The sequence below is a fragment of the Salmo salar genome, chromosome 01, assembly GCF_965601325.2.
Source record: "Salmo salar chromosome 01, fSalSal1, whole genome shotgun sequence".
Taxonomy (NCBI): domain Eukaryota; kingdom Metazoa; phylum Chordata; class Actinopteri; order Salmoniformes; family Salmonidae; genus Salmo; species Salmo salar.
The window spans coordinates 29083179-29106650 of NC_138291.1; the positions used below are offsets into that span (position 1 = coordinate 29083179).

The following is a 23472-nucleotide window of genomic DNA, read 5'->3' on the forward strand; positions in this document are numbered from 1 at the left end:
TGTGCTTACAGCCCAACACCGTGCAGGACATTTGGCATTTGCCAGAGAACACCAAGATTTGCAAATTCGCCACTGGCGCCCTGTGCTCTTCACAGATGAAAGCAGGTTCACACTGAGCACATGTGACAGACGTGACAGAGTCTGGAGACGCCGTGGAGAACGTTCTGCTGCCTGCAACATCCTCCAGCATGACCAGTTTGGCGGTGGGTCAGTCATGGTGTGGGGTGGCATTTCTTTGGGAGGCCGCACAGCCCTCCATGTGCTCGCCAGAGGTAGCCTGACTGCCATTAGGTACCGAGATGAGATCCTCAGACCCCTTGTGAGACCATATGCTGGTGCGGTTGGCCCTGGGTTCCTCCTAATGCAAGACAATGCTAGACCTCATGTGGCTGGAGTGTGTCAGCAGTTCCTGCAAGAGGAAGGCATTGATGCTATGGACTGGCCCGCCCGTTCCCCAGACCTGAATCCAATTGAGCACATCTGGGACATCATGTCTCGCTCCATCCACCAATGCCACGTTGCACCACAGACTGTCCAGGAGTTGGCGGATGCTTTAGTCCAGGTTTGGGAGGAGATCCCTCAGGAGACCATCCGCCACCTCATCAGGAGCATGCCCAGGCGTTTTAGGGAGGTCATACAGGCACGTGGAGGCCACACACACTACTGAGCCTCATTTTGACTTGTTTTAAGGACATTACATCAAAGTTGGATCAGCCTGTAGTGTGGTTTTCCACTTTAATTTTGAGTGTGACTCCAAATCCAGACCTCCATGGGTTGATAAATTGGATTTCTATTGATTATTTTTGTGTGATTTTGTTGTCAGCACATTCAACTATGTAAAGAAAAAAGTATTTAATAAGATTATTTCTTTCATTCAGATCTAGGATGTGTTGTTTAAGTGTTCCCTTTATTTTTTTGAGCAGTATATATAGGTTGTACAGTATATAGGTTGTACAGTATAGTTTCCTGAGGCAGACAGTTGTGATATCACCATGGAACAGTCTATCTGGTCTGGGAGATGTGGCTGATATGCATGTTCTGTCCGGTGTGAGGGTGGAAGCTGTGGAGGGAGTGTGTGCCGAGGGCTGGGTTACCTTCCTCCTCTGGGGGGCACTGTCAGCACAGTGGAAGCTGGTAGTCAGGGAGAAGAGGAGCCCAACAAAGAGGTTGTTGAGGGAGAAGACCTCAGCCACCACCGACCACTGCCAGCTGAGCCTGGACACAGCAAACACCCCCCCAGCCAGCACCGCACCCGGCCCTGGGCCTGCCAGTCTACAGTAGAGGGAAGAGGGTGAGGCACGGGGGTTAACACGCAAATTTAACTGCTCAAGAAATCATAGCATTTTTTCCCATTTTTAATTGTAGAGTAACTGTCCAATCATAGGTATGAGCAGCTCCGGGCAATGTGGGCATGAGTAATTATCCCAAAGCTAGATCTGAAAATCATATTTAGGATTGATGCATATGATTGCTCAAAAAAATCATTGGCACATTTTTGTTAATTATGGAGTACCTGTCATTGCAATAAATCTTATATTTGTGTAGCTATAGGTACTATCTAAAATCTAGACCATTTCCATACCTATCCTTCAACCTTCCTCTCCAGCAGCACCAGAGCAGCCTGACATAAATAACCATTATGAGAGATATGGTCCTTTACTTCAATAATGTGTGCACAAAAGTTTCTCCCTGCTTCCTCTCCTGCCTCCATCTCTTTAGTGGTAACTGAAGCAAAGTTGGGATAATCCGTCATATACTAAGACCCACCACTTACTAGAAAGAGAGACAGAGGGAGAGGAAGAGGGACAACAAATGATGAAGAGGAGGAGAAGGGGAAGAAAAGAAAAATAGTAAAGAGATGTGTGAGTGGGGGGGTGAGAGTATGAGGATGAAATGAAGAAAACTGAGGAAAAAAGTTGAGGGGGAGAAAGAGGAAGAAAAAAAAAGCAGCCTAGTCCCCAGCACGCTGGCTCTGAAATATGAACGGGCTCCACAATTAAGGAAGTCAGGCAGTATGGCCCTTTCCGCCATTGTGTGGAGTGGCTTAGAGTCCTCATCAGCCTATCAGCTAACTGACAGGCAGAGAGCTGCTCTATTCAGCACGGCAGATACAAGCTGCAGGCCAAACGGCTGCCAGGTCCCTTATGACCCCACAATCCCTTGCCGGTGACAGCTTCAAGCTCCATAGCAAATTAGGCGCTCTCACATTACAATCGCAGAAGACAGATTCCATTAACGGTATCTGAAATTGAGTAGAGAGCAGGCCCGTTATCAGACCTGACTCATAAGCACCGCCATTAATCACAAGGCATGATACCATTTATACATTTCCAGCTCGCTGCCTGCCGCTGTGATAGTCAGCCACAAAAGGCCTGATGAGACTTAGGCTAGGGGAACAATGGAGCTTTCTGAGGAAAGCGGGGTAAATCAAGAAAAAAGAGAGGGAGAGGAGAGTAAAAAATACCTCTCCTATCCTCCAGTCTTTTTGCTCTGTGTTCTATGTGATGCAGGGTTGTAGTGGGGTTGTAGTGGGGTTGAAGGGGTGTCTGGGTGTGGGGGTGGGTTCAGTCTTAGTAAGAGATAGCAGCGTCTTTCTCACTGCACCGATGCAGGAATTAGTTGTAACTTGAAGGGTAGGAGGAAGGGGTGGGGGGCAGATGGGGACTTTGTTGAGGGACAGGGACTCCCCGCACCCTCAATTCTACCCCCCTGCGCGGCAATTAACCCCAGCCCACACGCTTAGCAGGGGGGCTGGTTTTGAGGTAGAACAGGGTGCTGCGCAGTATTGGGGTCCCTGGAAGTAATGGGGATATTACACCAGGCTTGCTTTGGCTTCTACAGAGCTGCCTGACAAGCACACTCCCACATACACACAACCACACTCCTGTCCCCTGGCCCTTTATTCCTTCTGAGAGACTGACACATCTCTCTCCTAGGGCCTGTCAGTGTGTAACAACCCAGTGATGTGTGTACTCTCAGGTTTAAATGACCTGTCTGTCTGCAGAGGACCACCTGGGTTCCCAGTCAGTCTTTTAGCCTCTCCATGGTTCATTATCTGGGCTAAGTCTGGGGCTGGCTGCTCCCATGGTAGAGAGATGAAGAGGAAGGGACTCTGACTCCATTGTGGCCATGTTTCCTGTTATCAAAGCTCAGTGTGTTGCAGGATGCTGCTGTGCTGTAATGTTGTGGCTCACTGACAATAGCTGTCTGGTTGAGACATGGCAAGAGAATAATATGTTCTCAGTGAGGGTATTTTACCCTGAACTGATCGAGTGTGCCAGAATGTCTCAGTCTCATCACTGGGGTAATTAACTGGATGACAAAGGAATTCTAAACAGAAATGCTGTACAGAAATTCTATGTATTTCATGAAGATATTGGGAGATCATTGCCCTGCTAAAGAAACATATAAACCATTTAAGAGGAAAGAATCCTGGAAATTTGAACAATAATCATCAAGCTCTTACTGAAGTAAAATACATCTACCAAAATTGTACAACAATTCACTCTCTAAATTAGAAATATCCTAAATAGAGTATAAACTGTAGGTCAGTAAGCAGAAGAAGACAAAATACATTCAAGGTAAACACAAATACCACATGTCCACAATCCATGTCCTCAAACCAACACAGATATAGTTCCCAGTGTCCTCTACGGGGACAGACAGTAGGACACAAATAGCTTGCCACTGTCACTTTGACGAGTCAAAGCAAAACCTGCCTCATTTACCCCCTCAGTTCCTAGACATGGGCCAGAGGCTTGCCAGCACTGCACTGAAGCCCAGCACCAAACGCCTACCTGCCTGGCGCTTGTCTGGGATGGCCTCAGTAACGCAACACAAAGGGCCACCAGCAGCCTGTCTGTAGTGAATGTGTAGGGAATGAGGCAACACAAAGGGCCACCAGCAGCCTGTCTGTAGTGAATGTGTAGGGAATGAGGCAACACAAAGGGCCACCAGCAGCCTGTCTGTAGTGAATGTGTAGGGAATGAGGCAACACAAAGGGCCACCAGCAGCCTGTCTGTAGTGAATGTGTAGGGAATGAGGCAACACAAAGGGCCACCAGCAGCCTGTCTGTAGTGAATGTGTAGGGAATGAGGCAACACAAAGGGCCACCAGCAGCCTGTCTGTAGTGAATGTGTAGGGAATGAGGCAACACAAAGGGCCACCAGCAGCCTGTCTGTAGTGAATGTGTAGGGAATGAGGCAACACAAAGGGCCACCAGCAGCCTGTCTGTAGTGAATGTGTAGGGAATGAGGCAACACAAAGGGCCACCAGCAGCCTGTCTGTAGTGAATGTGTAGGGAATGAGGCAACACAAAGGGCCACCAGCAGCCTGTCTGTAGTGAATGTGTAGGGAATGAGGCAACACAAAGGGCCACCAGCAGCCTGTCTGTAGTGAATGTGTAGGGAATGAGGCAACACAAAGGGCCACCAGCAGCCTGTCTGTAGTGAATGTGTAGGGAATGAGGCAACACAAAGGGCCACCAGCAGCCTGTCTGTAGTGAATGTGTAGGGAATGAGGCAACACAAAGGGCCACCAGCAGCCTGTCTGTAGTGAATGTGTAGGGAATGAGGCAACACAAAGGGCCACCAGCAGCCTGTCTGTAGTGAATGTGTAGGGAATGAGGCAACACAAAGGGCCACCAGCAGCCTGTCTGTAGTGAATGTGTAGGGAATGAGGCAACACAAAGGGCCACCAGCAGCCTGTCTGTAGTGAATGTGTAGGGAATGAGGCAACACAAAGGGCCACCAGCAGCCTGTCTGTAGTGAATGTGTAGGGAATGAGGCAACACAAAGGGCCACCAGCAGCCTGTCTGTAGTGAATGTGTAGGGAATGAGGCAACACAAAGGGCCAGCCCAGGGGATGGACTGTCACATATAATGCCACAGCCGTGCCATCGCAGATCAGCCCTCCACTGTTCTCTCATTCCGTGAGTGGCGCTTTGGGAGAGACATGGCTGGAAAAGAACCACACATTCCTGAAGAGGCTAGGATGAAGCCCATGAAGTGGTGGCCTGGCCTGGCCTGGTCTAGCCTGGTGGGACACAGGGTTCCAGCTGGCCTTGGCTCAGTAACACTGGCACCCCAGGGTTTAGATGTGGCCAGGACAGGACAGTGGGCTGAACACTGAGGATCTTTAGATAATATGACAGTGTTTCTGGGTAAGTGCTCTGTTGCATCACATCTGGGAAACAGACATGCAACCCTGTTTTTGGGCCAAGCTAGGTAAAATAGAGGTAACAATTTAACTATCTACTATAAAGCATATATTACACATGTCTAAGTAGATCATACCCATGATATTATGGGTGCTACATATATCATTATAAAAATGTTATGAATTTATTCATAATACCTAGCCTTCCAGCAGCTAGCAAACGAACCTTCCTAAATGTGCACACATTCCTGTTTAAATTCCCCAATCAGGCAGAAGCAGCAACCACAGCAGCAGATAGGAGAGAAGAGGAGTGGTAAATCAGGACCAGAGAGTGGAGCGTGCCTCAGTCACCCCTCCTCCAGGAGAGCACCCGCCCGCCCCAACGCTTCCGAGTGCATGCAAAATTAATCACCACAATCCCGCTCAAACAATGCAGCCACTGACATGACAATTTCTCCCAGAATGCCATCTTAATCTCCAGCCCAACACACAAAAATTACACAAAACAGAAAAAAACAAATGACAGAAATCCTGTGCTTATGTGATTCACAGAAAGCCATTTTTATGCTGCTGCTGCAGCTATTTCAACAAAGTCATTAGGCAGCCACCACTGATATATAAATGTTACTCTATAGATTCCATTAACTAATTCTGGCTGAATTGTAATTGCCGAGTCTGATCCGTCTACTAGCCTAGTGCCTTATTAAGACTGCCTGTGGTGGGTGAGGGATGTAAAATTTACGTCCGAGGCAGACACAATCTCAGGGCCACAGGCGAGAGGAATATTAAACTGGTACTTTGTTATGCTGTCTATCTACCCCCCTCATACCCCTCTCTATCCCCATCCCACTGCCAGTAATGAGGAAATAACATCTTCATTAAACATCTGTTTAACTGTATTACAGGATGAATCCTAGGGGGAACCATTGGTCATGCTGAGGATGGGGGGTGAGAGGAGCAGGGAGGCCTCATGTCCTAGGAGACAGTAGGATATCATACAGACAGGGCAAAGGTCCAAACAACAATACAACTACCCTCTTCAATCTATGGTTGAGAGAAGTATGGCTCTGAACACTGAGTGCCTTGATGTAGATTCTACCTGACCACAACAGATGTGAAAGGGAGGGGCTGCCTGGCCACCGGCAGGGGGGGTAGCGGATGGAGAAAGGGGGATGCGCAGCTGTTTCCCCCCCACCCTATTCATCCCTATAAAACCACACACACACACACACACACACACACACACACACACACACACACACACACACACACACACACACACACACACACACACACACACACACACACACACACACACACACACACACACACACACACACACACACACACACACACACACACACACACACACACACACACACACACACACAGATCCAGTGATGACCCCGCCACAAATGTCCCTCCAGCAGCTCCAGCCCAGTGGAAAAACAAGCCACCTGAGTGAGCAGCAGCGGGGAGTAGGGAGGGGGAGCACCATCAGGGCCATATGGTGGAGGCACTATAAGGAGCCTGGGCCACAGCACTGGGCACTAGGCATGGTCTGGCACACCGCCCGCCCTGCGGTCCACTGACGTATCAGCTGGTCCACACAGGCCCGCTCTTGGCAGGTGAGTGTCTCGCCGGTGTGCCTTTGGGATGGGGGAGGGAAGGGACGGGGGAGGGAAGGGCCGGGGCACATTTGGTGCGCCTCACGAATCCTGTTGTTATGTAATCGTACGATCACACGACGTGTCAAAAGTGCTGATTGTTGGATGTTGGTGGTGACAGTGTTTTTGTTGTTTTAGCGTTCCACTGACTGTGTCACTCCGTTTGTCTCTGTCTCAGGATTACTATGGGAACGGCGTGAGAGAGATTCCTCTCAGGTAGCACAGATTCAGAGGAGCTTTAGTAGATAAACTGTGAAATGAGGGAGCACCAAATACTGAGCTCTCTGGATTATCCTCTTTCACAGGGTACACACGTTCTTATAGTCCTCCTGAGACTCACTGTATAGAGGACTGTTGTAGGACTGATAGGGTCATATATTATTCCTAGGAAGTTTCAAGTGCAATCGTACCCCTGCACATCCACTCGGTACTGGTACCCCGTGTATATAGCCAAGTTATCGTTACTCATTGTGTATTTATTTATTCATCGTGTTATTGTTTTTCTATTTTTCTCTCTGCATTGTGGGAAGGGCCCGTAAGTAAGCATTTCACTGTTAGTCTACACCTGTTGTTTACGAAGCACGTGATGAATAACATTTGATTTACTAATTATTATCATTATGGCCACCATCCTTAAAGGCTTGTTTAGTCCTGGTGTGATAACATAGGAGACGGGCCATTTGGCCATCAAACCATGTGATTAAGCCAAGTGTGCTGTAATTGACAAATCAAAGGGAAGCTAAGTGCTACATTTTACACTTACGCAACTTGCAGTTTAGGGAGAAATGGCTTCCAAGTCTATCAATTTACATTTCACCATATTAAAAAACAGCAATCTGTCCGACTAATTTAAATTGATACATCAAAGGCTTGCTATGTTGGGAATATTACAGACGAATTTCAAGGTCTTGCAATTTACTGTTTTGGAGGAACTGCCTTCAAGTCCATAAAAAAATAAAAGTGGATAACATGTAATAACTTCAATGCAGTAAGTCCCTATGCATTTGAAACTGTGACTATTCCTCTGGTGCAACCACTTGCATAACCACTCTCAAAATACTGCTGTGGTACAAACAAAAGTTATATGGAGATTGGATACAAACCAGGGGAAATGTCAATCACAGACATAGAATAGGTATTACTATAGTTCAGCCTAGTGAGATTAGCTAAAATGTTCCTGAGAGGGCTGAGCAGGGAGGGAGTGCAGACTGGTCAGTCTTGGCATTTAGTCTGAGGGCCAGGTCTGGCCGGAGGGACCCCCACAGGGGCGTTGCATGTCATCTCTGCCACCCTACCGGGCACGGGCGAAGCACCCAATGCCCCCAGCGACCATTCCGGAAACCATCTACCCCCCTTGCCCCCTCAAGCCCTATCAGTACCATACCAAGTCTGCCAGCTGAACTCCAGCCACAGCCTCAACCCAAATCATGCTCCAGACAGATAATGACTAAAACCTTTATGCTTATTTTTCAAATTGAAAAGCGTAAATTATACATTCATACTTAAAAGCTTAGAGGGTATGACTGGGTGCTCTGGCTGAAGTCCTCAGTGCCCATCAGCCCATTAGGGGGGTCCTCATAATGACTTTTCACTTAGTTTAATTATAATCCAAAATTTGATCTAAATCCTTAGAGATTACAAACAGGGCAGCACTTTCCATGTGTTGTGGTCCAAATATCTTCAGACAGCATGCATAGATGCTGTCTCCAAAATCCCAGTATGTTAGTGGCTAGCCAGAGCTTAGTGAAATGGTGCGATTGATAGTTTATGAAACAAATTCCAAAACGCAGTTGAGTCCATATCGGAGACAGAGACGGAGAGAATGAGATCCACAGAGCAACAATCCACAGAGGGAACAACTGCTCTCTAACTGTTCCCTCTGTGGATCTCATTCTCTCTGTCTCTGTCTCCGATATGGACTCAACTGCGTTTTGGAATTTGTTTCATAAACTATCAATCGCACCATTTCACTAAGCTCTGGCTAGCCACTAACATACTGGGATTTTTGGAGTGAGTGAGAGTGGAAAGAAATAATAAGGATTTTCCTCTCCTCTGTCCTCTCTTGGGAGGCCAGCCGGTTTCAGGTTATGAGTCACCTCTGAAGAGAGGAGGAGAGGCAGGACAGGGGCTGAGAGTGAGGCTGAAGTCAGTCAGTCCGGGCTGAGGGCCAGTCCACATGGAGAGAGCACTTCCTCCCCAGCCCCTGTCCTGTTCCAGCAGGGCTGACCCTGTACCCTGACCCCCTTCAGCCCACCTGCCACCCAGACACCACCGGCCAAGCACACAGGAAATGGACCCAGCCCACATGGGAGCAGTGACACTCCCTTTACCAGCCCTGTATTCCCTGCTTTCTCTGGCCCAAATCAGCTTGCTGGTTCTGTATCTGTGCTACAAATGGCACAGTTTTTAACATACGCCACAATTAATTTGTTGGAATGGTAAATCTAACACGGTGCACAGTACATACTCAAAATAGCACTGCATGCATAAATGGGCCAGGTAAATGTAAAACTATGGGAGAAAAGTCTGAAATTAAGCTGCCACCAATGTTGCATAGAGCACACATGGAGGAAACTACCAAAATCAGCAAACGGTCGATGTAAGATAGGCCAGGCGACAGTGTGAGATAAAAGCACACAAAGAGAGAGAGGGGGGAAAAGACTCCTTACATGATGGGGTCAGCAGGCAGGCAGGCAGGCAGAGCTGCAGGAGGAGGGCCGTAGGCAGGGTGGCATGGGAATGTAAAGAAACACAGTGGCTAACATTCTGAGGTCCTGATTGGAGGGAGGGAGGGAGGGAGGGAGGGAGGGAGGGAGGGAGGGAGGGAGGGAGGGAGGGAGGGAGGGAAGATCCTGTCCCTTTTAGACCCAGGAGTGCAGAAGGGGGAGATTAGAAATCGTGCCATGTCAGGATTGGGAGCACGCTGGGTGATGGGAGCTGTCAGGCACTTGGAGGGGGCTGTGACACGCACGCACGCACGCACGCACGCACGCACGCACGCACGCACGCACGCACGCACACGCACACGCACACGCACACGCACACGCACACGCACACACACACACACACACACACACACACACACACACACACGCACACGCACCGCACACACACACGCACCGCACACACACACACACACACACAACGGGTAGGCGATGGGTAAACAGGCTGGGTGTGTTTGTGGGGGAGGAGTGTGGTGGGACTCTGCTCTGAATACAGAACAGGGGGATCAGGAACACCACTGCCTGTCAGAAACGACCCAAAAATATCACCAGTCCTTTCACCAAGCAGCAAGATGCAAACGTCAGTTGGAAAATGTTCAGGGATTACAGAACTGTGCTACGAAGAGAGTTTACATTTTGTGCTAAAAACCAATTTGTTGGCTCATTTAGTAATTATCCATTTAGTTATTATCTATATCAGGTATTCCCAAATAGGGGTACGGGCAATGCCGTCGGGGGTACGCCAAATAAAAATGTGATTTACTTTTTTTTTTTTATAAAAAAAAATGATATATATTTTTTTTAATCACATTTTCAAACAGTCCATTTATATTTTCCAACAGGGCTATACATTTGGGTGAGTTTGTTCTCACCTGAGTAGCCTCGTTTCACTGCCAAAAATAAAACTAAACCATCTAGTGTTCAGCGAAATAACAACACAATGTCAAATACAGGTAGCCTAGTCAAATAATGAACATCCAATCACATTAACCGTTACTCTCTCGCGGAAATTCCACTTTGTAGTACTGCTACTACCCGCAGTACTACACCTGCACCTGTCAACAAAACAAGTTGTTCTGCTTCCACGAGCACATCCAATGCTAACATCAGTAATTCGTTGTTAGCCCAGCTAGCATGGACACTGATAGTTGTGAATCTGATGCAGCCGAAGAGCTACTGCCCCCTTACCCGGGGGAACACCGAACAACAGACAGGGACGTTGGACTATCGAAGAGGCGCAAATATGATGAGAACTACATTGATTTGGGCTTCACTTATATTGGGAGTAGTGCCTTTCCTCAGCCACAGTGTGTTATATGTGCAAAAGTACTATCTCACAGCTCGATAAAACCTTCACTCTTGCACAGACATTTAGAAACAAAACATGACGATTTGAAAAATAAGCCACGGGAGTTTTTTGTTGTTGAATTAAGACGACTTTCGAGTAGTAAGACATGTATAAAAGCAACAGATACCATGAATAAGAAGGGGCTAGAAGTGTCTTATATGGTGAGCTACAGAGTGGCTAGGACAGGCAAGCCCCATACTATTGTGGAGGACTTAATTCTTCCTTCTGCCACGGATATGGCTGGGACAATGCTGGGGGAAAAGGCAAACAAAACTATACAGACAATCTCTTCATCAAACAACACTGTTTCACGACGCATCAGTGACATGGCAGGAGATGTTTTGAAACAATTACTGCTTCGCATACAACCCAGTGAATTATATGCGTTACAGCTGGATGAGTCAACAGATGTGGCGGGCGTGGCACAGTTCCTGGTATATGTCCGTTACATTTATGGGGGGTCAATTAAAGAAGACATCCTCTTCTGCAAACCACTGGAAACCTAGGATTACAGGGACTCTCCACAACTACTTTCAATGTGCGGGACAAAATTGAGGCTATGATTAAGAAGTTGGAACTCTTCTCTGTCTGCATTAACAAGGACAACACACAGGTCTTTCCATCATTGTATGATTTTTTGTGTGCAAATGAACTCAAGCTTACGGACAATGTCAAATGTGATATAGCGAAGCATCTTAGTGAGCTGGGTGCGCAATTACGCAGGTACTTTCCCGAAACGGACGACACAAATAACTGGATTTGTTATCCCTTCATGCCCTGCTTCCAGTCCACTTACCAATATCTGAACAAGAGAGCCCCATCGAAATTGCAACAAACAGTTCTGTAAAAATTGAATTTAAATCAGAAGCCACTGCCAGATTTCTGGATAGGGCTGCGCTCAGAGTATCCTGCCTTGGCAAATCGCGCTGTTAAGACACTGATGCCCTTTGCTGCCACGTACCTATGTGAGAGTGGATTCTCAGCCCTCATTAGCATGAAAAGTAAATACAGGCACAGACTGTGTGTGGAAAAAGACAGACTCTCCAATACAACCCAACATTGCAGAGTTATGTGCATCCTGTCAAGCACACCCTTCTCATTAACCTGTGGTGAGTTATTCACCATTTTTGAAGAACAAATAAGGTTTTATATGTAAGATGGCTAAGTAAAGAGCAAAATTATTGATTATTATTATATTATTACCTGTGCCCTGGTCCCACGAGTCGGGTTGTGACAAAAACAAATTATTATGTTTAATAAATGTATCGTATAGTGTGTGTGTGGCAGGCTTTCAATGATGGCAAAAAACTACATTTGAGAGTGCGCTGACCCTGATGCTAGAGGGGTACGCAGCTGGAGGTTGAATGTGTGAAGGGGTACGGGACTATAAAAAGTTTGGGAACCACTGATCTATATCATTGACAAACATGCAGAATAGCAGAATTACAGCCCTATTGGATGCAGCAGACACTAACCATGTTGATTATAATTAGATAAGAAGGACCTGGAGTGTTTCCTGATTAGGTGACCTGACCAGGAGAGACGCCTGGCCCTAGCGATGTGCTGTAGTCTTACCTGCAGACAGTGAAGCAGAGGGCCCCGCTGGCCCCGGCCCCCAGCAAGCTGCTCAGCAGGTTGACACTGTGGGCTGGAGACATGGAGAGGGAGAGATAGGGCAGCAGGGACAGAGCCAGCCAGGCTAGGAGGGTGAAGACTGGGTATCCTGGGGGGTGAGCCACCTGCACCAACAGAGAGAGAGAGAGAGAGAGAGAGAGAGAGAGAGAGAGAGAGAGAGAGAGAGAGAGAGAGAGAGAGAGAGGACAGTAACCGGGGGAGGGATGATGAGGAGAGCGACAGGAGGGAGCCCACTATCCTGAGGACATCAGTGTATAGGTACAAGTTTTTCCTGGCCGTTCAGGAAATACTCCTGGCCCTGGATATCAGGCTAAAAAGTTTGAAGAGTGAGAAATGTTTAAATAAGTGTGGTGGAACTATACAGAGTGGGGGCACAGGGCTGAGGCAGGATGAAAGGGAGAGAAGGTAGCAGGGTAATGAAAGCCTGTCATTTTAATTAGCCCCACTTCCACCAGTGCTGTACCTGAGTGCCCCAGGGGGAGTGGTGGTGGAGGTGAAGGGATGGAGTGGCAGGCCTAGACAGCCATACTGTTACTGTGACCTGACCACTGACTGATTGACTCTGCTATGAGAGGACCTCCCAACCCTCTTTCATCTCTCTACACAAACCATTCCTCCTCCTCTTCCTCCCTTCATCACTTCCCAAGGACAAGGCAACTCCCTGGGGTCCGTGCTGCAGCACGTGGTGCACACCAGCCCCCCAAATCACCTCAGAGCCGCAGCCACTCTCACCCGGGGGATCCCAGCAATCACTGCAATTAGCCATTAAGTCTCCTCCAGGCCGATAAGGGCTCAGTCATTACACACAGACTCATTCCCTGGCACTGATAAGGCTGGGTCAGCCGGGGAGCAGGGGCAGCCCTTCAAATGAAGCCGCCACTGAGAGGTGAGAGAGTGATTCCACCACCAATCATCACGGACACGGCGGAGGCTCACTGGATCCCTGGGTATGTCCACAACAACCAGCCTCAGCTAGGTCTGAGGAGAGTGGGGAGAGACTGGAGGAGCTTTTAAAGCTACGGAGGTCAAAGGGAGGTCAAATGGAAAGACAGAAGGAGAAGAAATGTGGGCGGTAAAAAGGCACAGTGAAATGGGAGGAGCCCGAGAGAGATAGAGAGAGAAAGAAGGGGTGAAGGGAGACAGTGAAAAATCCCAGTTTGATAAACAGATGGTTGGGTCAGACGGGCAGGCAGCACCACACAGGTGAACATGAGGTGGAGGTAGGAAAGACGGGATGTGGGGGCAAATCCAGATGGTCCAGCTCATAGTTAAAGAGCTAAAGGACAGCGGAGGGACACCAAGGCCACTGGGAGCTGTGGGGAGAGAGAGCTCCAGAGCTCTGGGGATCAGAGGGGAGGGCCGGCGTCCCCGGGCCCAGGGAGGACCTCCGAACACTGGGGAGGCCTGACACGCAGGCCACACGGACTGCGGCACTAACGGCAGGATTACTGGCATAGTGACACCGACACAGCCTCCCTAAAAGGATCACAGCAGCGTAATAAACTTTATTAAATAATAAAACTTATTATAACTGTTAACCCGATTTAGTTCATTCTTCCCAGCTTACACACACACACAAAAAAAAAGATATAATGAGCCTTATACCGTACATAAGGCAGAGCCTAAGAAAGCCATCGCCTTACCATTGACTTTAATTGGATTTGAAAAACGGGTTGCAAATTATAGCATTCTCTACTTCCAACTTAGTCAAATAAGTGTATAGAAAAGAAGGGAAAAACCTGTGGACTGAAAGTAAATTAATCTGCTTTCTGCCCATGCTTAATTAAACTTCCGTAATGCTTAAAGGAGTTAATGAGTGAATTGATTAAACAATACGGCTAACGCTTACCCCCAGCTCACAAGCAGCGGTGATCAGCTCTCCTGTGGAAGACAATATGGGAGGAAATTAATGTAAACCCAATAATTATTATTAAGAGACAAGTCTGCTCCAAAGTTTTCCCAAATCAAATACTTGCACTGGGGTTTTGCATTAATTTGCCTGGATCAAAACCTGCAAATCTTCACAGTGTGACATTTCCTAAGCGGCACGCTCATTCTCTTCATCTCTCGATTCTCCCTTGACTCCCCCCTCCCCCTACACACACACACACACACACACACAGCAAAACTACTCCCATCTCCGCCACACACACACAAACACACCATAACACTTCCTCCCCAATGCTTCGCCACACAGGCACACACGTAGGCTGCTCTGAGAGTATCACTCCTGTTCCAAACCTCCTCATGCACCAGGTCCCTTCTCTTTCGTCTTTCCATCCCTTTCTCTCTGTTCCCAGACTCCCAGCCTCTCCTTTGGTCCAGAGAGGACACAGAGACGGAGGCAGTGTTGGTGACAATGAGAGCATGATGAGGTAAGCTTAAGGACACAGGAGCTGGTTGCAAGGTTTATGACTCTACCTCTGTGTGGGGTGCAGCATAAACTGCATTCATCCCCCTAAATGCTATTTCAGGATGCATCAGATCATTTTGGGCACAAACCCATTTGTGCCAGAATCTATCCAAAGCGTTTCCAATTACACAGATTTTTCACCCAATGTTTGCATCTCCCACTCATGAAAATTGAAATTTTGTTCAGATGAAATGTAATTGATATGCGTGTGTCCTACACAGCACCCTCTGCTGGCCGAATATAGAAACATCAGATATTGTTTTCTCTGGGGTACAATTCAATGACATTATTTTTCTACATAAAAACAGATAAAGGAATGAGAATTGTAATTTCTGCATCAAGGTTTTGTATGAAATATAACTTGACTGATACATTTGTGTATAAGAGTCTTTGCAAATATGTCTATATAATTGTACTGATGGTGTTAAATGTGGTCAATTTTCAATAAAAGTTGGCTATATAGTTGGAAATGGTTATTCTATATTGACTGAATTAAAATACATTTTTTCAGTTGAGAAATATGATTTTTTTATAAATATCAGTAACGCACATAAACATACAAAATTACTGTAGAATTGCAAGAACTGGGGTTTTGATGCAATACCAAAATTACAGAACATTGCAGTATAATTTCAAACAGTTGGCCGCCTGCCTCTATTTTCTGCATTTAACCTCTGTGATACAGTGCATTATCATGTTTGAGTTTCTGGCGCATGAAGCGCCCTCACTCTTATCAGTTTAATAGGCCATGAAACCCGAAACCTCTTCAATTGCACAGCTCAAATGTTTCCATTGGTCCATTTCACCTGGCATGAGAACTACCTGTCATCATTTTTCATCACTCTGTCTCATCTTCCATTTCACACTACATATTCCATATTGTACACTTTTACACACCAACATAAAATTCTAAATAATATAGGGCCACAACATCAGAGTGGCAGAGGCACAGAGATGCAGCAGTGCTGCGGTCCCATTACTAAAATGGGAAAATATATGAGTCGACAGGGTAGCAGCGTGGACGCCAAGAGTCTTTGTTATAGCAGAGCACAGGCACCCACACCAGCCTTCCCATAATCCCTGTCACTTCCACACACCACATTCCTAGACAACAGCGTTCCCGCAGGGTGTGCTCAAGCCTTCTGGGGCGCATCACACCTAAAGAGATTAGAACATGGAAACGGAGACCTGGAGAATTGGGAAAGAGTGTTCAGCTGGCACTATCGGAGCGGGCATCCTGCACCGTCCCTAAACGCTGTGGAGAAGGGGCTGGATGTTTTTTCAAAGGCCCAGGCCGCTCGGCAGCATCACAACCAGCAGGGCTACTCAGGGCTTTTCTCCTGTACTCTCCCCTACTCCCCCATATCTGGACCAGGCTTTTCAAATGGTTCCATCTTGCAAAATGCAGTTTCAATGTATTTCCCCTTTGCAGAATGTATGCCAGAACAACACAAACCTACTGAGCAAAGCATTCATGCCCCCAAATCCACTTTCAGTGTAGCTGAACCTACACTATATATACACAATAGTATGTGGACACCCCTTCAAATCAGTGGCTTTGACTTTTTCAGCCACACCCGTTGCTGACAGGTGTATAAAATCGAGCACACTGCCTCCATAGACAACATTGGCAGTAGAAAGGCCTTACTGAAGAGCTCTGTGACTTTCAACGTGCCACCTTTCCATCAAGTTAGTTCGTCAAATTTCTGCCCTGCCAGAGCTGCCCTGGTCAACTGTAAGTGCTGTTATTGTGAAGTGGAAATGTCTAGGAGCACCAACAACAGCTCAGCCGCGAAGTGGTAGGCCACACAAGCTTACAGAATGAGACCGCCGAGTGCTGAAACATCTGTCCTCAGTTGCAACACTCACTATAGAGTTCTAAACTGCCTCTGGAAGCAACGTCAGCACAAGAACTGTTCATCGGGGGTTTCCATGGTCGAGCAGCCACACACAAACCTAAAATTGCCATGCGCAGTGTGGTGTAAAGCTCGCCACCATTGGACGCTTGAGCAGTGGAATAGCGTTCTCTGGAGTGATGAATCACTCTTCACCATCTGGCAGTCCGACGAACGAATCTGGGTTTGCAGGATGCCAGGAGAACGCTACCTGCCCCAATGCATAGTGCCGACTGTAAAGTTTGGTGGAGGAGGAATAATGGTCTGGGGCTATTTTTCATGGTTCGGGCTAGGCCCCTTTGTTCCAGCATACAATGACATTCTAGACGATTCTGTGCTTTCAACTTTGTGGCAACAGTTTGGGGAAGGCCCTTTCCTGTTTCAGCATGGCAATGCCCCTATGCACAAAGAGAGGTCCATACAGAAATGGCTTGTTGAGATCGGTGTCGAAGATCTTGACTGGCCTGCACAGAGCCCTGACCTCAACCCAATCGAACACCTTTGGGATGAATTGTAACGCCGACTGTGAGCCAGGCCTAATCACCCAACATCAGTCCTTGACATCACTAATGCTCTTGTGGCTGAATGGAAGCAAGTCCCCGTAGCAATGTTCCAACATCTAGTGGAAAGCCTTCCCAGAAGAGTGGAGGCTGGTACAGCAGGAAAGATGTTTGACGAGCAGGTGTCCACATATTTTTTTGTCATGTAGTGTACCTACCGGTTGTCACGTCCTGGCCAGTATAAGGGTTAATTGTCATTGTAGTTTGGTCAGGACGTGGCAGAGGGTATTTGTTTTATGTGGTTCGGGGTGGTGTTTTGGAAAAAGGGCTTTTGATTTAGTATTTCCGGGTTTTTGGTTTATGGTCTATGTTTATGTATTTCTATGTGGAGTCTAGTGAGTGTGTTTCTATGGTTGATTAATTGGTGTTGGGACTCTCAATTGAAGGCAGGTGTTTTCTCTTTGCCTTTGATTGAGAGTCCCATATATTAGGGTGTGTTTGTCATTTGTGGGAGATTGTTTCTTGTCTAGCGTATGTGAGCCTGAGAAGACTGTCTATATCGTGAGTTCGTTTTGTTATTTTGAATGTTCATTTTGAGTCTAATAAATGTTCAAGATGAGCCAACACAATTCTGCTGCATATTGGTCCTCCTTTTCCGACGATGATTTCGCCATATCGTCTGACGACGACGAAATCCCTGACACCGGTATGATATTTCTAAGCACAGTTTGTAGCCTACTTACACAGGCCATTACTTCATGAAATGCTTTAAATGAATGTTGTCAAAAATAATAATAAAAAGAGGATTTAGTATGGAAATTTGTTACCATGGGTCAAGAGTAGCTGCAATTATCCCTGCAACAACATATAAACTATAGATTACCTGCACTAAATAACCATTGCTCTCTGCAATAACAAGGCATATAATGAGGCATTTCTTATTTTAGTAACAACTGTACATTAAAAGTGAATGTTAAACTTAGTAAACTACTAGCCAACACAAAACCGTTTTTCTTAAAGAGAAACATTTGGATCTTGTTCTTATTGAGAGGTTTTTGAAGGAAATGCAGTTTCTCTTTAGGAAATAAACCCACATTATGTTAATAACAATGCAAATGGTGGAGGAGAGGAGACTTTTGACACTAAAGCCTGACAAAAGTATTGTGGCAGATGTGAATGTCACAGTCCCCCATCCATGATTATCTATGAATCTGTAATCCTGACACTGGAGTAATTCCCTGTCTCAGTCTGCAGGCAAGCAGAGACACACCACTACCTGCTGAATACATTACTAAACAACTTTAAAACGCAGTTCATTGTCGCTTCATTGTCATAATTTGAATGTAAAATTTACTTTATCATTAAATAAATATGCACTGCCAATCTTCACTTCATGCCAAAATAATCTCCTCTGATAGGAAGAGACAGAGGAAGCACAAGAGAAAAAAAACTATGTTCTGACCACAAATTGTGGAAACAGTTCACATTATGTTAAGTAGGCCTATAAAACTACATACAATTGTACTGTTTGTTTGTGATGGTTAAAGAGACAATCTATAAGAGACTGAGTGAGCACAAGATATACTAAACAAATAAAATAATATTTGCAAATGTTATCAAATAGGCCTATAGGCCATAATGTTTACTGTATGTTTGCAGGACGCATGAAAACAAACATTCAGCACCATGGACAGTACAGTACAAACTAAAACAAAGGACTTGATGGCCTATTCAACAGCAATGCCACTGAACAGAGCTGTATCCAGGCACCTCATATAATGAGAAGAGTCAATGCACTGGAATGTCACCACCAGAAAAGTGTGCACCGAATATAATATGAACGTTTTTGGATGTAACTGAGTAACAAGTTATATATGGGTAAGTAGAGATCATTTTGAATGTAAAGAGTATGGAACTGACATTAGCTACTTCTGCATGCACAATGAAAAGGTGTATGCAAAAGTAATTTACTCACAAACCGTGATATAACTGTGATTAAGTTGTATCCTTAACAAGGGCAATGCTACATACAGCACCTGTATGATTAGTCAGATCACCGGTAGATGACACGTCAACACCAGTCACTCGTCATAAACCATACACGATTGGCTGCCTGACAAGCTCAAAAGCTTTACCTGAGTCTCCACCGGGGACAGCCTTCTGCGTGCAGGGCAGGTAAAGCGCTGCGACAAAGGCGACAGTGGCGCCAGTCAGCACCCAGCTTCTCTGCTCCACCACCATGGCTAGTTAGCTAGATAGAGGGGGGAAAACACGCGTTGTTAGCTGGCTAGCATGCACAATTAGCCGGAAAGCTAAGCTAGCACTGAAACAATGAGTAGCTAGCTAGCGCTAGGTTTCAATGCTAACACCCCAACGTCTATTTACACATGTTTTTTGTTGTTGTGCCAAAGTAACGTTAGCCATTCTAATTTTAAAGCACAGCCTAGCTAACGTAGCCTAGCCAGCTACGGTAGCTAGCTAGCCGATTCATTGAAAGTAATGTCCAAGATACTGGTAACTACTCCAGACCCATGCTATGCGCATTCTATTTCTCCGCTACAAAGACGCGCCATTCATATTGACTCGTGCATATTAGGTATTATTGATTAAACGTCTTACTGTAAGAAACATATCAATAGCTAGCTTCCAAAAATACATGCATGGTCCACAACAGGTTATTCCGTATAAAGTTCAAATGACAATAGTCACACTGCTGATTTCACTTCCTGGTCTGCCCATCAGCAGCATTCTCCAAGGGACAGGGGGACAACCGGAGGGAACTGCAGTTTTGACAGATGGAGATTTGGGGAGAAAAAATGGGTTAGGGTTAGTCTAGGTCACATCCAACAAGAGGGAATAGAGTGCGTGTGTGATACCCTACACTTTTACCAGAGCCTGCTACTACTCAGTAATCCTGTTAAGATATCTGAACATTTGGCAAACACACACAAACATCCACATCGTGCACATCTATTTGAAAATGTAACATTTGCCTGCTCTTTTCGAGATTGATTGACAGACATCATTATGATATATAATCTGATACTTCATCCCGAGCTATGGTCATCATAAGGCTCCATAAAATGTTTTTGGGTTGAACATTAAATATGTTTGTAACCTAGGTGTTTTTAAAGTGATTATGGAAGGATAGAGCAAGATTAAATTGCCCTGTAACTTGCTCAATATGCTGAGAAAAACTTAAGGGGTTCATCACTTCTGTCATATCTTCTAACCTGATATTGAGTGTGTAATCACATGCTCAATGATGGACTACTCTGTATCACTCAGCGGAGGAAGTACAATGCATTACAAGGGAGCCAATACACTGGGCCAGCTTAAGAATGTTGACAAACCAGGTAAACTTAAACTCAAACACAGCCTTTTGGAGCCTTTTGAAAGAAGCTATACGTCGCGGTCATCCTGTGAGGTGTTAAGGAATTACTGAAGGAAGCTGCATTTGTTTTGGTTGCTAATTGGGTGTGTTGATAGTCAGTCAAGCTGAAAAAGGCTCTAGGTTCTTGTAAATGATGGAGAGAGGAGAGATTAGCATCCTCAGTAATATATGAATAACACTAACATACAGCAGATGATCATGTCAACATCTCAGATCAAATAATATTTTCACTGGTGTAGAATGTAGATGGTGCAGATATTCTTGTTTCAAAAGCTCTACAAATCTGTCAATAAAATGTACTAAAATGATAAGTGTTTGGTTCGCTTAAGGCATTAAATCATGACTGGATAGGGAAGTGTCGACACATAATTGTGGGGACACATTTATATACGTCTCCTTTCTCTTATGTTTTATAGCTGCATAGATTCCTTCTATAAGTCCAGCTACATCACAGTATATGTTCAAATGTGGGCTAATGTTCAATGATACTGAAATGAGGTGTACATGCACCCCTAAATGTCTCACAAGTGTCCACATTCCCAAGTTGAAGGGTTACCCTAATAAAGAAATTGCCCTATTGAACTGATAATAATCCCACTATATCATAAATGGGTCTGATCCCTCAGTAAATTGAGCCCTTGGCGAGGTGGAGTGGTGTCAGCACCTAAAGAACTCAGAGATGGTTCTCTAATCCTCTCTCCCCTCTCACCAACACCCGTACTGTCTAATCAGTCTTAAACACACACACACACACTCACATCCAGCATATATACACACACACACACCAGCACTCACCCTTCTTCACTCTCAGCTCAGCCATCTCTTCACTGTAATGTCACTCTTAATCCACGCTTGGTTATCCGCTGGGCTGCAGCGCTGGCAGAGGGATATGAGGAGGGAGAAGGGGGAAGTTGGAGTGTTCCATTACTCTCACAAATCCTGGCACATAGAAAAGGAGGATTTACGGCAGGCCTTATAGATGCACAGATGCACCGTGGTGTATTTAGCATACACACAGATTCAAGTTCTCCCCCAAACAACCGAACAAGAGGGTTGTCAACAGAGGAATCCTCCAAGTGGATTGTTGGACAATACAGAACTGTTGCTACTCTGTATTTTCTCTTTTTTGAGCTTGAAACATGTTTCATTAGCTAGTTTAAAATGCCTTTCTTGGCCATGAAACCCAGATTGGACCACCAGCCACCACAACAACTCACCTTTCTATTTGTCTCATGCTGCATTTCTGAACTTTGTAGACAGCCCATGCTAGGCTGCTACTGTAGCTACAAACTCAACTGCCTGCACAAAGTACAGAGGCATGTCTGTACCATATGTGCCAGGCTGGCAGGCCACATTAGTGACACAGAGAACTCATCCCAGAGCCTGAGGGATTATACAGCATCCACAGCCCCCTCCCTGTCCCTCCCCCCATGCTTGCTGAAAATGTAAGACTTTTTTATTGACAGCTTGTCAAACGATGGGAATTACCCACATGGGTGAATCCTCGGTTCCATATGGCGCCAAGCTATTAGCAAATAATACTAGTCTGTAATGGCTGTGGTATTACGTTCATTATCTTTGCAGTTAGCCTGTGTGTACAGAAAGAAAGTTCATGTGTTAGCAATGGTGATTTGTAAAGTGCAGTGATAGGGAAAGGGCATCCATCATAAATGGTAGTGGGGGTTAGGGGCCTTAGATGAAGTAGGCTAGCTAGCGGGTTAATGTCTGACATCTGTCTCTGTACTGTAATTAGGTGTGTTTTTGTCAATCTTGTTATAGCACCATTCTCTTGTACAACATGTCCATTGGTACATTCTAATCTGCTCTACAATCTCAATAGGATGGAATAATCAATGGCCTCTGTATGTGACGAAGAGCCATATGTTGAAAATGGAATGTGCACTCTTGATAGTATTGCATGTGTACTTGGTCGTGTTTTTCAAAAATGTTTAGGCTTTTTTTTCTATGCAAAGGTAAGCATTCAGGAGAGTCTGACACTGGTGCTCTCCCTGCCTTTGTAAAGAGTGAAGCCCACCATTCATATCCACAACGTACTGTATGTCTTACATTGACAAATACACATACAGAGCGCATATACACACACACACTCATACAAAGAAGTGGCTACTCACATATATCTATTTGGTCTGATTTCTCTCTTACTGTGATCTACTATATTATCTATTTTAATCTTACCTTAAGCATCCTGCAAACCCTGTGTAATCCACTAAAGCCCCTGTGAAATATGCTTCACAGTCATAATAGAATTGTTCGTCCTCCCACTAAACAGTTGCACACACAGACTAACTGACACTATCCACACTGTGTATATCCATAGAGATCAAATGCAAACAAGCAGAAAGTCGGCCTCATACTTTGCTGCTGCTTTTATATAGCACCCTGAACGTACTGATCATGTACACAACACAAAAGCTGCACAGGGACTACACCAGAGAAACACATCTACTATGATCCAGAGTCTTTCCTAGTGGGTACTGATAGGTGGTCTAAACACTGCAGGTGGCAAAGCTATTTCAGACAGGATTCTTACTGATGTGGTTGTGATTGAAAAGCTATTTAGCTACCACTCTCAATATAAGTCTGTTGACAGGGGAAACAAAACACACACTGGTCCCAACGCACTTGTGTATCAACTGAATAACAAGGATGTTGTAGACTAAAGCTAACGTTAGCCGTTTTCCCTTTGCACCATTTGGTTTAGAAAATGTTCCTAAACTAG

The 23472-nt window shown here is 45.7% G+C and overlaps 1 protein-coding gene across 2 annotated transcripts in view; it reads right to left on the reverse strand.

The window, feature by feature from the left end:
• The window catches only part of LOC106593970 (protein O-mannosyl-transferase TMEM260), a 33734-nt gene extending 13612 nt beyond the window's left edge, over positions 1-20122 (reverse strand). Inside the window, exons 1-5 of one of the 2 annotated variants that reach the window (XM_014185378.3) lie at positions 19958-20122; positions 19474-19589; positions 14380-14411; positions 12471-12634; positions 1095-1272 (exon numbers count right to left, since the gene is read on the reverse strand). In XM_014185378.3, coding sequence (XP_014040853.1) covers positions 1095-1272; positions 12471-12634; positions 14380-14411; positions 19474-19579 — 480 coding nt within the window. In that variant the 5' untranslated portion in view covers positions 19580-19589; positions 19958-20122. Of the gene's footprint in view, positions 1-1094; positions 1273-12470; positions 14007-14379; positions 14412-19473; positions 19590-19957 lie in introns of both variants that reach the window. The other variant, XM_082973299.1, reaches the window with a different exon arrangement.
• Between the last annotated feature and the right edge of the window lie 3350 nt (positions 20123-23472).